A 14,415-nucleotide genomic window follows, 5' to 3' on the forward strand; every position below is an offset into this window, starting at 1 on the left:
AGGTGAACCCCCACAGCTCTCCTCACAAGGAATGCTGTCTCATCAGAGCAAGGCTCCCACTGGCTGCTTCAAATCAAGACAAGGTGAATCACTTAGCAGAAGTTTGCAGTAGCAGTACTAGGTATGCACTGAAAGGGGAAGGGTGAATATTTTATGGCAAGACTTTGCTAAATGATAGAATACCAATCATGTTTTGCTTAAAAGTTTGTTGAATTTTGTGGAGTTTCTTTTGAATGAAAAGGATGTCTTTGGAAGGGATTTTGTGGATTTTTTTCCAAATTGAAAATTGCTACAGGAATCAAAATTTGCTGTTTGTGAAATAGTTTCACAATGAAAATTGTCAGTCAGCACTGATTAATAGCATTGAGTCAGGTTCTTGTTTTTGCCTCCTGTAGGAACAATACTTACCATTGTTTGTCTCGATGCTGAGCCCAAACTGAAACACTTTGTTTTGTTACTGGTCTTGATCATGCTCTCTGAAATCAGTAGATGAGCCATTTACATAATTAAACCTCAAGATATCCAATGAGGAAAATGAGAAAGATGTATGAAGAAGGGGACTCCACAGCTAAACTGCTGCCTGGCATCAGGATAGGAAATAGGATAAAGCAGTGCTGTGATTGAGCCCTTCTGTCCTCAAGCAATGCCCCGCTTTCTCCATTACACCTCTTGTAAGCTCTGAAGGATATTCTTTGGTTCTCAGCTTTTAGTCACTTTCTGAAGGGGCCCCTTAATGTCTGCGTCGACATGAAGTGAAACCACATTTCATGCCTTCTTGTTGGGAACGCCCATTGCCAACAATGGGTCATTTTTACAGTCTAGACAATGCGGGTGTCATGATGAGAAACGGGCTTAGTTATGTGCGCGATGGTATATGCCATTGAGAAAAGGCTCTTGAGTGTATTCCTGTAAATCTCTGATTCAAGGGGTATTGCGGCAATGATTAAACCACATTAAAAAAAAAAAATACACGGGCTGCTCTGGTTTTGAAAACTTACACATTTTTTCCTCTATTAAATTGCTTCCTGGTGATGGAAATGTCTAGATTTTTTTTCTTCTACTGCATCTACTTTCCTTTAGCTTGCACACCCCTGAGGTAATTAGTGTAGGTTAAAATTTACATAACTGACTTTGGGGTTTAGGAATAGGAAAGATGGAAATTTATTCAAGGTGGTGAATAATTCATTTTAAAGCAAGTTTCCTGTTTTTTTTTTTTTTTTTTTAAATCATGTTGAAGATGTATTACAGACTCTTAGAGGTTTTCTGAATAGGACCCTAAGCACTGAATTTTTGATACATTTTATTTCTTAGTGTAGGTAAAGAAATATTAACCATGACTCATTGCACTTTTCCTGTTCAATAAGATTTGAATAAACTTAACAAATTTATTAGGTAGATGATAGAGCTTTTTAAAAATTATCATGACACACTGTGACAAATATTTTACTAGGATCTAGAAGAAATAGTTTTAACTCATATTCCCACTGCCACTTCAGAGGCAGAGAGATGGAAAACAGCGTAGTTCCTACAGAGAAACCCGATTAATATTTTCTTTTGAATATTCATTATTTAATTAAGATTAGAAAGATAAACAAGGGGATTGGATAGCTATGGGAATCTGTAATATAAGCAATTTAAAAAAAAAGTCTATTCCTGCTCAGCATAAGCCGAGACTGGCATTATCTGAAAGGTGTTGTACTACTCTTAAAGCTACTTAATATTTTAGGTGAAACAAGTTTTTTGTGTCTTCTTACTTCTTTATCTAAATACCTACCTGATAAAAACATTTATCCCAGGCATTCCTAAGAGGTTTATCTAGGAGATAAATTATGAACTAAACCTTTCTCTCATCTTCTTAACTTTTGTTTTAACTTCTTCAGTCCAAAACACTCATCCCATCTGCCACCAAACTCTGATTGGAAACTTTTATCATTAACCATTCTTGAGGTATTGAGCACTGTTGCTCAGTGCACTTTCAAATGCCCCAGCTGTGACAGCCCAGACTGCCCTTACCAAAAAGCTCCAAACTCTACCAAAGCAGAGACGGGACTGGAGCCAGCTCCCAGCCCTTCCTAAATGGCGTAGGTGGTAATTCACCAAGCTGCAGAAAAACTCAGAGCCAGCATTTGTGGGAGTGGGAGAAAACATGGGGCCTACTCCCTGTTCTGGAGGCTTGTGATGAACTTCAGCCAGAAGTAGTCCAAGAGCTTCATGCCGGACAGCTGTAGTAGAAGTGCTGGGGGAGATGATGGCTTATCTAAGTTAGCTTCCCATGTGTTGCAACATCCAAAAATATCAGTCCCTCTTACCCAATAATGTAGTATATATACGCAAAAGTATATGAGAGAAAAAAAAAAAAAGAGAACATAATGGAATAGTGATAGCTCAAATTCCTAACTTCTTCTGAAAAACTTCAACCAGAAGACTTAAGGCAAATCTTTGGAAAATTGTTTATTTATGGCTTTTACTTCCATGATTTTTCTGTATATTTGGAAACAAACTGAATTATTGTTATTGTTTGCTTGTAGGACTCAAAGCACCACAAAGAAGCCTCCCACCACAATAAAAAAAAATTGCAAGCCAGGATTCATAAGCTCTTTCAAAGGTACGTCAGATAAGGGCTACTTTGTACTTCCATCCAATGTACCAAAGGTCTTTCAGTGCTTTATAGATATTAATGAATGGAACCTCTCCCATACAAAGGAACTCAGGCCTAGAAAAATTAAGGCTGATCTTCTGAAAGAAGCCTCTGTTTTGGTTACCTCCATTTTCAGATACCCTGCTTGGTCTGCAATTTTTAAGTGCTGTACACAGTGCACTTCAAAAGATGACCAAATGGCTGCCTCTGAGTTACCCCCAGAGAGAGAAGGAAATATGAATTGGAGCAATGTTTTCATGATCAAGCTATGCATGACCTTCAGATAAATACATGCGTCAAATTACCTGTAAAGAAGTGAATGGAGGAAATAAATAACCCTCATGGATATAGCCAAGGAAGCTCTGTTTTCTGTGACAGCTGATGAGCGTGCTGGAGAGCACAAAAGCAGTCTAACTTGACTGACTAAATTATGCTCTTGAATCTAATACCCAGTGAAAAGGGAGAAAGGAGGAAAACGGTACAACCCAAAAAGAGATCAAATGCGGTTATTTAAATGTTTGATGTTCAGTAATGGAAACTGTTTACCTTCATAATTGTGTATTAGCAGCTAATAAAGGCAATAGATACAGTAGTTTAAAAGTAATAAAATCAACAACAAAGTGTATTTAATTTTAAATTGAATTGCAAGCAAATGGGCATCCTAATGAACCTCTGTGTCAATGTAGCTCTAACCAAATTAAATGAAATAATTTCCATCGTGAGAGGCTAAATAAGTACGAAGTTACAAACAGATGATTCTTCCCGAGGAGAAAAGTTAACTTCTCAGATATTTCAGCTCTAGGAATTAGCTAATCGCATTCAAGGAGCATCTTCTGCTCCTTCCCTTAAGGGAAACATAACCCAAGTTTACTTGAATGCAGCTCAAGGAGAAAACTTTTAAAGATGATTGACCATGCATTTCTTGTATTCAGTCCTGAGCATCATGGTTTCTTGTCCTTTCTTTTGATCAGTCCTGGTTTAGCCAAAATTCCCAGCTATATTATTGGCACAAACATCGATGCAGGCCTTCCAGCTAATTCAGCTGTTGCCTGTGCATTTACGTGATTCAGTTCTGGTAGGGAAATGTGGAAAACAATTTAGCGTTGTGCCAGTTGTGATTTTACTGATGAAAATGGATATCTATGTTTCTAAAATAATAATTTTTAAAGGGAGTAGGGAAAGTCTGAGTAGAAAATGGGTGGAAGCAATGGATCAAGAACTTGGAGAAAGAAGTATCAGCTTCAGAAGAGTGGAATTCAAACTGTTCTAAGTAGTGTATGTACACAAGACTGGGATGTTTAGCATGATTGCCAAATCACTGCAAATAGTTTTCTTAGTAAAGAACCGTGTTAATCTTTCTTCTAACATTATCATCTAGCCTGCAAAAGTGGGAACAAGAATGTAGATGCTGGAGTTGAATTTTCCAAAAGCCAGACAGAAAATACTGAATGGGAATAGTCCAGAAGTACAGCCAGGCAAAATTTTGTTGTTTGTGATATTTTTTTTTCTTCATGAACAGCAGCTTTCACCTTTTTCTTCTGATGGTGATTAAAAACTTAGATGATACATGGGTTGACATGTAGGGCTTGTCCCCTGGTTTTCTGTATTGTCTGTATGTCCAAGTTTAATCCTGAATTCCAGTTGTACCTAGTACAGTGATTTCTCCCTAGCTTTGCAAGACTCCTCTTGGCATGTTGCAGGCAGCTCCTGTTGCTGGCCCTAGGCCATAAATTGCCTGCTCGTCCTCCAGCTTCTGAGAGCTTAGGGCTATTCCTGTTTAGATACAAGTGCAGAGTGGGGACAGAGGAATTGCTCCTGGTTCTGTGTCTGTTGAGAAATTGAATGGGATTGCCAAAGCACAAAGTTTTGTAGGGCTTATTGTAAATGACTCAGTTGCGTGTTTGCTCCTGCTGTGCACTAGAAAACAGGGCTTTTCTCATAAGTTACAATACCTTTCTTGCATCCTGTGCATTAAGTAGTGTAGTGCTGAGGTGTCTGGTGAAGGTCTGTACTTAACGCTATTTCCTGGAGTTCTGTATTGATACAGGAACCATTCCTAAACAAGAATTCTGTGTGGAGGTATAATTATCCCAAAAGTTACTTTAACAAAAAGTTAACATATGAATGCCAAGGAAGGTTTAATGGTTCACCTAGAGCTGAAAACCTGTGCATGCATGTGTATATATAATACACATACATATATGTATATATACATATATTAGTTACATACATAATACTAATTTAAATTAGATTTATTAAAAATATAAGACAAATCTAAAAATACAAGACTGTTTCAGAACAAAAGTAATATGTAAAATTGATAAAGGCAAGCCCTTTCCCAAAGGATTGACAATTCTCAAAAACGTGTTCCATAGATGTCCATCAGTCCTGGAAAGTGTCAACAGAGGCAATGGGTTCCCACTTTAACATAGTTAATTTAGAATCTGAGCCCAGAAATTCCTTTATGTCAGCCTATGGCACAGACTGACAAGTAATGTGCATAGTACCAAAGCTGTGACTGCTTTTTTCCTATGCTACTTCTTGAAGCCTAGCTGTTTCTCCATGTAGCACACTGTTGTTTCCCCTGGGTGCCCTGCATGCTTATGATATATTCAAGGAAAACATCAAACTGCAATATAGTTCCAATGGCAAGCGTTTCTCATGTCTGCATTGTAGCTGATTCCTTTTCAGTTCTTCTTCCCTCCTTCCTTTGTAACTGCTGCAGAGAAGGAAGCCAGCCGTTGGCAGCAGAGGTGAATGGATGTGGAGAAGTTCCAGACAGCTCTGGTAACCTTGCAGGCATGAGTACTGGATTAAAAGAAGCAGCAGAGCTTTGTGCGAAGGTGAGGTTCTGCATGAGTACTCTTTTACTGACGCAAACTGCTAAATGACTAGGTTGATTGTATTGCATTGGTCTATATATTTTTTTTCCTGCCATAGTTTAAGAGGATAGAATTTAGCAGGTTTGAAAATATGCTTTCCAGCAGTGGTAACTATACGCTTAAAGAGAATGTCTAAAGCTATTAATGATGAATCATTTGGGCATGGCAAGAGTTCTTCAAAACAGTTTGTCAGCGCTGGCCAAGCAAAGTCTTTCAGCAGGAGATGAGACAGCTATGCCACCATGCAAATGAGACAGGCTTGAAATATGATGAATCTTCTATCTCCTTTTCCTACTCGACTGACACTCGCTTTGAGGAAGGTTGTAAATGCAAGAGAGATTGTGGTATAATTCCTCAGACTGGCGTTTCTGCCCCCCAGTCACTATTCGATTATCTTCCAAATTGCTGTGTTTCAGAGAGATAAAGATTTTTTATGGCTTGCTGACTTGAAACAACCAGAAGAGCCAGAAAAGAGATGGCTAACCGGCCATGCATAGTAATTCCATTGGTAAATGACAAAATCTTTGTTTGTATGACATTTCCAAAATTACTACAGAAGATGAATCTAAAATACAAAATGTCACATTTGGCATGCAAGACTATCACAATATATTTCAGTATAAAATTCATAGAGGCGTTTAATTTAGAATGTGTTTAATAACGAAGTCTGCCTGCATCAGTAATCCTGCCTTGAGGTTTAAAAAGATTGTCTTATTTATTCACATAATGTTAATTTTTTTATATATGATTTAGAAACCAAAAATATTAAGGTTAAATCTTCATTGTTAATTAAGATTTTCTAATTAAGCTGAAAATAATTGTCATTCAGATTAGTTGTTAAGTATGGTTTGTGTTGAAAAACAAAAGAAGTTTAACAAATTCATCTGTTTGTTTAACTGCTTCATTTAATTCCAGAAGCTTTCTATCTATATGGAAATATGGTATCTCTCCCAAAATAAATCCAAGGCAGGATTAAGGAAGAGATTATTATTTAAACTGTAGGTTTAAATTGCAAGACTACTAAACCCAGTAGTCAAGGTAGCCATTTGATTTTAAAATGTGGCACGGGTTCTTGTATCACATTACATTAGAAGGAGATGACTCTTGTACTAACACTTTCTCAAAATGATGAGAGGAATGGATATCTCATTGGGGAAAAATCACTGCTGATTTGGAGCACTAGATAGTTACTGTAGAAGCCATTGAATTTGCTGACGTCAACAAAGGTGCCAAAATGGAACTCCCTAATTACATGCTTGACCCTGTAGGTTGTATTTGGGCAGCACTGATGTGTCTTCTGTTATAGTGGGACGGATCCTATACCTTCACACAGGTGAACCGTGCAGGCATCATACTGCTGTGCTTGCTTTCCTCTGCCAGCCTCCCCACTACAAGCTGAGTGTACAAGAAAAGCAGCAAGAAGTCATTTCAGATACGCAACACGTTTATTCCATACTAAATATTCTGTAACTTAGACAACATCTTGTCAACAGCAAGCAGCTGTTGGATTCTTTGTATGGTCTTGGAAAAAATGTACCTGTAGGGAGTGGTTATTACACTCTGCATGTGTTGCACTTTGATTACTATTCATAAGAGAATCTGATTATATGATAATCTGAAGGCAAAAGGATACTCTGCTTATTACACAGCACTAATAGCCTTGGCAATGCTAATAATTAGTGCAAGACCATGGCCTGCCTTGTCTCTCCATGCTTGCAGCCTGCTCATTGGATGTTTTGTGCTTGTCTTTCAGAGCGTAATGTATCTTTGAAGATGTTGTTTTCCAGTGAATTCTGCCTTACAATTGCAGACTGATTGTTTCTGGTGCCATACTTTAACAGCTCCACCTTCCCCTTAAGGACACTGAGCATTTTATTAGCAGCATTTCTATTATTCTTTTAATCTGTCATCTCTGTGTCTTTTGCCCTCACTAATTGCAAATCCTATGTTAGCAGTAGGTAATTGCAGGCTGAACAAGAAGCATACTTATGGTAGTTGTTTGCTTGAAGAAATTTGTTCTGGCTAATTGTATGGTTAACATCAACCCAACCCAGGTCAGTAACTCAGAGCTTTCTCCTTAGGTTGACTGCTCCAAGACACCGCAGCCGATAGAAGTTCACATCAAGTGCCTGAGAGGAGTCAAAGATAAGGTCCCCAAAGGCCATTATACCCTGAAACTTTCTGTTCTCACCTGCCTTGGTGGTGATTTGCTGCAGTGGCCCAAACAGCAGGAGGAGCCTTGGGCCAGATCCACTTTACCTGTTAGTCATGATGGAAACTTCTACAGTGCTGAAATGTACTTCGGACAAAGTATCCAGGCGGTAAGCAACACTTCTTAAATATGCTGTCTTTGCTTTGAAAGTTAAAACACATCCTCTCATTCATTCTCCTTCAGGCTTAGATATTTAATGCATTCCATCATGTTCATAATTTATTTAATAATTTAAGGTGCAATTTAGGAAGGTGCAATTTTTTTTCCCCTAGGTTAACCCTCATCACTCACTCTGAAAGTGCCAAATATACAGTACATCATGTAGTATTGTCAGCTAATTTTAAATTTTACTTTTATTCTCTCTTATCTATGCAGCTTGTCAGCTATGTAATTTGATTTCAGTAAAGTAGCTTTAGAATAATAAATGAACGAGTGGGTATATATAAACACATGAATGCCCAAATCCTTCTGTGAGTTTTTAGCTCCATTGACCCCTATTTGCCAAAAAAGCAGCATTTGGATTATTTTGGAAGGAACCCAAGTACTTGAGGCTCTATTCTGTCTTTTGCGACTGAGGCACACATATTTTCCTGCCTAAGCATGCTGTGCATGGCAGGATTGTTGTGTGTCAGTTGCTCACTCTTGAAGCTAATGCCTAGTGCTGGTTGAAACATTGGTCTCAGTTAAACTCTCTGGCACAAAAAGGCTTCTTTACAACTTGGAAAAACAACCCTGATTTCTCTCAATGTCTTTTTTTTTTTTTGTTTGTTTTTTTGTTTTGTTATGAGACACTGGTAGAATGGAAAGGACAGCTTTTTCATTTTCAATTACTATTCATTTTACTGTACAACCTGACTGCCTGACTGGCAAATATCTTTCCTCCATTCCTTCCATTCTGCTAAGCACTGTGTAGATACAGAATAGAAAGACAATCCTTATCCCTTTCAGATAAGCAATTTTCATGTGCAGTGCTGATGCTTTGAGTTATTTGTCGATATCTCATTTCATCTATTGGGTTTGTGATATGTAAACTGCTACTAACTCGCTATTTCTGCTTCTTAATTGTTTATCATTTGTAATAGAAAATGAACGCTGTGTCTATAAATACAGCTGTTGACATGAAAATAATTACTTGCATAAAGAAAGAAATTGTGGATGTGACTCTTACGTGATGTTAAAACAAATACATATGTCTGTCAGAGGAATCGCTGATGCCAACTTGAGATTCCTCTCTAACTGAGATGTTCACAACCTTGAACAAAAAGTGTTGTCTTCTCAGGTTTCACTGGAAAGAGAAGACTAAAGGCAGTACTACAAATTGACTACGGCATGCCCCACCTTTTGCTATCAGCATTGTGCTTCTCCTTGGTCCTTCCTGCTGCTTTGCTCCCCCATGAGAAATGTCCCTCATTCAAAACTACATGACTCTGTTCTCACAACAAAGTGGGAGCTAGTTCAGTGCGACCCATCTTTTGTCCAGCAACTCCTTAATGCAAAGGAATGCCTGACATGGTTTTTTGAAGAGTGTGTGCAAAGTCTACATACTTGGCTTTATGTGAGTCCCTGAGTTTTGTGGACTCCTCAAAAACTGCTTACAGGTGCATACTTCGTCCAAAGGTCTGGGAGAAATGTTTGGTAGTTATAGCATTTTTTTCCTCTCTGAATCTCACACAGGACATTTAATTAACTTCTTCAGCAAACTTCATTTTTAGGCTAGTTAATCAGGGTGCAGGTCTCAAGGAAGTCCAATTAAAATGCAGGACGACTTGATCTCCTGTTGATTTCCTGTCTTCGTTACTGTATAATGGACAGGAAAAGATTAATGTACTTTTAGAGAAGCTGTTTCATCTACTTGTTCTGAAGATATAGGCACTGTATCCCGAACACTTCTACCTTTCTCCTTTTCTGCTATTGCCACACAATCTTGAGGTATGTTTCAAAAGAAACCCTTAATTTCTGTGCTGAGATGAGGGAAATTTCAAGCTGCAGACAATTAATATCTACTACAAAAAATCAGTGCAAGTAGTGAGGTCGTATTGGTGAAACTCAGCTGAGTATCTGGGCTTGATTGCAACCATGTATACAGCACTGCTTCCCTGGGACATATTAGGGGGGAAAATGGGGAAATGCAAGAGCTCACACATGAAGAATAAGCTTTTGTTTTCATTGGCTGGAATAATGATAGGAGTTCAGTGTGAACATGGTGAAAAGGAAGACATGCATGCTTGATATTGAAGGAAAAGCACAGTTTTAACTAATATATTAGAGAAATTGTTCCAGAACACTACATCCTTCCAAAAATAATAACCCTGTCATGTCGGCAAAGTTGGTGTCAGCATGGGTTACCTGCTGCGTACAGAAAGTGCTGGTCATGTAAGTTAGATTTGCCTCAGGGCTAGTCTGACTTGCGCACCCGACCTTTCAAGAATGTTTTTTGTTCATTAATCAATGTTCTTTGCTCCAGCTTGCCAGCTCCCTTTCCTTCACTGTCCTCCTTTCTAGTTTGTCAACCTACCTCCCTCAATAACCTCTGCCTGCATACTAGACAGTGGCTCCTAATAGCTCCAGTTGAATTTTATTTGGTTTTCAGTAAGGCCAGATGGTCATATGAGTTTTTTTTTGTTTTTTTTTTTTCCCCAAATTAAATTATGCTGTACGAAACATATATGAACACTTTGGGTAGGGATGAAGTGTTACTGCTGTTTCAAATGGCTCCATCGTTTCAGGAATAGCACCAAACAGCATGATCTGAAGGGGACTTGTTTTAGACCCAACATTTCAAAGACATTTTCTCTTATTTAATTTATGCAAAGGGACTGTAGACTTTCAGTGAGTTAATGCTGTCTGGTTTAGATGAAGCAGGAGAAGAGAAGGCTCTAGGGAGACCTGATAGCAGCCTTTCAGTATCTAAAGGTAGGCTATAAGAAAGAAGCGGACAGACTCTTTAGCAGGCTGTGTTGTGGTAGGACAAAGGAAAATGGTTTTAAAGTAAAAGCGGGGAGATTTAGACTGAATATAAGGAAAATGTTTTTTACAGTGAAGGTAGTGAGGCACTGGAACAGGTTGCCCAGAGAGGTGGTGGATGCCCCATCCCTGGAGACATTCAAGGTCAGGCTGGACAGAGCTCTGAGAAACCTGATGCAGCTGTAGGTGTGTCCCTGTACATTGCAGGGGATTTGGACTAGATGACATTTAAGGGTAAGTTTGTCCTACTATGAGAAGTGAATTTTAAGGCAGGTGTCTCTATTTCAAATATTTGCATATTTTTAAACTAAATTATAAGCGGTTCAGGAAACCTTTGCCAGGAAAATATTGCAAGTTAGAAAATGAATTTTTTTGCAGGAGGAGAAGTTCAGGTAGGAAATTTTCATCTGCTATGAATAACATTTTAAGTCAATGAGACTGCATGCAAGTGGCATTTAGAAGACGTTCTTTAAGCTACTCAGTTACCTGGGATGTCAGTTTAGCAGTCAGTTTAGGGAATCACAGAATCACAAACAGGTTGAGGGGGAAAGGACCTCTGAAGGGCACCTGGTTTGTTCCCAGCTCAAGCAAGGCCACAAAGAAGCATGTGTGTGTAGCAGCAAGGCCAGCTGAATTGGTGGTAGGCTCCCCAGCTTGCCTTTTGGCTCCAGCTCCATTGCATCTGTGTGGCAGAGGCCCTTCTCTTGTGCCAGCCTTCCAGATTTGGTTTGTCTACAAAAAAATGTGAGCTTCAGGAGTATGTCAGTACTAGAGCAAAATGTTTTCCCCCATGTACCTGGCACTAAATCAGTTCATATACATATTGAGCCAGAGTTTGTGACAGAACAATTCAGAGATCTGTAGATTTTTAAGGAGTATATCAGCTGGTTAATATTTATGTACCAGTGTGGCAAGGTACTAGCAATATTATAACAGTAGCTGGGTACCATTTTGTTTTACTTGAGGGAAATTCAGTATGAATAAAACAGCAACTTTTCAGACATGACATTTAATCCACACATGTAAATCACACCAGGAGATCTATTATTCATTATTAAAAGGGCACCATATTTTTATTACGCTGAAAATGAAACACAAATGCTGTGAAAAATTTAGTGCCTTTTCCTGAAGTTTCAAGACACTTATCATGCAGTCATCTAGCAGGGGCTGACACTCATTTTAAAATATAGCTACAAAATTAATAAATTTGAACTCTTTGGCTTGGAAAAAGAGGATGTTCCATTTCACTAAATGAGGTGAATTTATTTTTTATTTAAGGCTTCTCAGATACTTAAGATGGCAAAGTACTTTGGTAATGTTCAGATTAATATATATAACAAGTAAAGTTCATATCTTTGTTGTTATAAGTCATTTCCAGCATTTTCTACCCTGAAGTGCATTTGAAAATGACATATATCAGAAACTGATTAACATGACCTAAGGTATTCATTCTTAAAATATGATGAAACAAACAGTTTCAAGGGCCTTATTTTCTGTGTCAGCAGCTGTCTAAGGACTGTGATGCTTTTAGTAATTACAAAACAAGGAATTATCATTAGGAAAAGTAGAGCACAAACTTTTTTTTTTCTTCTTCCTTATTTTGTTCCTGAGCTAAACACTGGCACAGATGAAGAACATTTAGCTCTAGGATACTTTATAGGACATAACATAAGAGTCTGATACAGTATGAGAAAAGATAGGAAGTAATAATGCACGGTTATGCCAGAGGACTTTTGAAATGAGAGCCACTTAAATTTTCACTGGATGCAATTATTTGCAGTTGGAATGATAAGGTGCTACATGAACCTTCTGGTAAATGCAAGAACTAAGCTTAGACAGACACTCTTGTATTCAAAGACTGCAGTTCTGATGTTTTTAATATAATAGGAAAACGTACAGTTATTATCATTTCTATTTTGTTTATCCAAGTTTGTTTGGGATTTTGATCCTTGGGTGCTATTTGCTAAATGTCTTTTTGTAAAAGCTCCTGAAGTGGTGTGCTTTCGGAGCAATTCTGCACAGGTCGCGTCATCTCTCTGAGGACAGACCTCCCTGATGTGCTCCTTCCACATGAGGCTCCATGCTGCTCAGGCTGGTGCTCATCCTTCAGTGGTTCTCCACTCTAAAAAATGCTTGTGAGCCTCTCTCTCAGCAGAAAGTGCCATGGGGCCCTTCTTTGCCCAGTGCTGTGTACTAATTCTCTTCCAGTCATGGGCTCCAGCTGGCTGATTTCCCAGCAAGGCGCTGGGGCCTTTTGCTGCCCATAGATGGACTTTCCCAACATGGAAAGCTCAATTTCCAGCACTATGTGAAGACTTGAAGGGATTCATTAAGTCTGGTGTGCTGGCATTATAAAGCCATTGCATAATAGAATCTATTGCATCTACTGTATTTAGTGTTATGCAATTGATTTACATATGGAAAAGGTTACTGCTTATACCAGTTTTTGTTTTCAGTAATTAATTGGACTTATGTTGTATGCTGTTGTCTAGTCATTGTGCTCCTGTGGGGTTCCTGGATTGTACTGTATGTGCTCTTACAGCTTGGGCCAAAGCATACTACCCAAACACTTCAAAAATGTGGCCTCCATTAAAATGCATCATATCTAGTTTAGCATTAGATACAAGGTCAGTGTTGGAAATAGCTAGCAGGCACATGTTAAAAATCAGGAGTGTCTTGGGACAGGCTTTTACTTAGCACTGCTCTGTGGCCTCTTTCTTAACTAATGGGAAATTGTAAGAGAGCTTGATGAGAGCCATTGGGTGCAATATTTGAGTGCAGTATATTACCTGAGACAGATCAGCTGAAACACAGAATGCAGCATCCTCTGCCTGTATCCTTACATCTGAGTATACTGCGGACAGCAGGGAACCAAGAGAAAAATAATATCTGCCACAACAAAGAAGTGCTGTGAATGGAAAAATGGAGCAATTCCATGACTCACCAAAACTGACAGTCTGGAAGAGGGAAAAAAGCTTTAAGTTGGTGTTGGTTTATATTTGTAGGTTTGGAGAGCCAGAAATACGCCCTCAGAAGACACTTTGTTTCTTAAAATAGTTGTCTACATACCCTATGAGGAAAGATGGAAGGATTTTGGCATTTTCACCTTGAAAAAGAGAAGGCTCAAGGTGGACTTCATCATGCTGTTGCACTACTTTCAGGGTGGCTGTAAAGAGGACTGAGTCTCTCTCTCCACAAGGAGCCACATGTAGAGGAAAAGAGGCAATGGGTACAAGTTGCACCTGGGAGAGGTTTCATTTTTGTGTAAGACATAATCCATCCTTGTAACAACATGGAGTTTTCCTTGCCATGGGAGGTTTTCAAGATGCAATTGGACAGGGTACTGGAAAATATCATGTAGGCTCTTTCTTCCCACAAAATATTAGACCTCATGATCTTTGAGTCCCTTCTACTCTGGGCTGTTCTCTGATCTGTGAACTGAAGATAAACAGGTTAACTGGAAAGCTGTTCTACTTAAATGTAGAGTATTTTGTCATTAAAAGAAAAAAAAATATGTAGAGAGAGGGAGGACTTGTTTACAAGGGGAATTTTGAGGAGCTAGTATTCTTGTGTTTGTGCTGACAGAGATGAGCCCTGGTGAAGGGAGTAGCTCCTTAGCAGCTGCTGGGCCATCCAGGAGCATGAGCTCTGCTCTGACACAGTTTTTTTGATTGGGGAATGCCATTTTGTCCCAGACCCAGCAGGTGTTTCACAAGGCA

General features: G+C 38.8%; 1 protein-coding gene across 1 annotated transcript in view; it reads left to right on the forward strand.

The window, feature by feature from the left end:
• Positions 1-14,415, forward strand: part of LOC100539960 (uncharacterized) — a 193,068-nt gene that overhangs the window by 71,306 nt on the left and 107,347 nt on the right. Inside the window, exons 12-14 of the mRNA XM_031552754.2 lie at positions 2,529-2,605; positions 5,364-5,481; positions 7,602-7,841. Of these exons, the coding sequence (XP_031408614.2) occupies positions 2,529-2,605; positions 5,364-5,481; positions 7,602-7,841 (435 nt within the window). The remainder of the gene's footprint in view (positions 1-2,528; positions 2,606-5,363; positions 5,482-7,601; positions 7,842-14,415) is intronic.

The sequence above is a fragment of the Meleagris gallopavo genome, chromosome 3 (genome assembly GCF_905368555.1).
Source record: "Meleagris gallopavo chromosome 3, MGAL_WU_HG_1.1, whole genome shotgun sequence".
Taxonomy (NCBI): domain Eukaryota; kingdom Metazoa; phylum Chordata; class Aves; order Galliformes; family Phasianidae; genus Meleagris; species Meleagris gallopavo.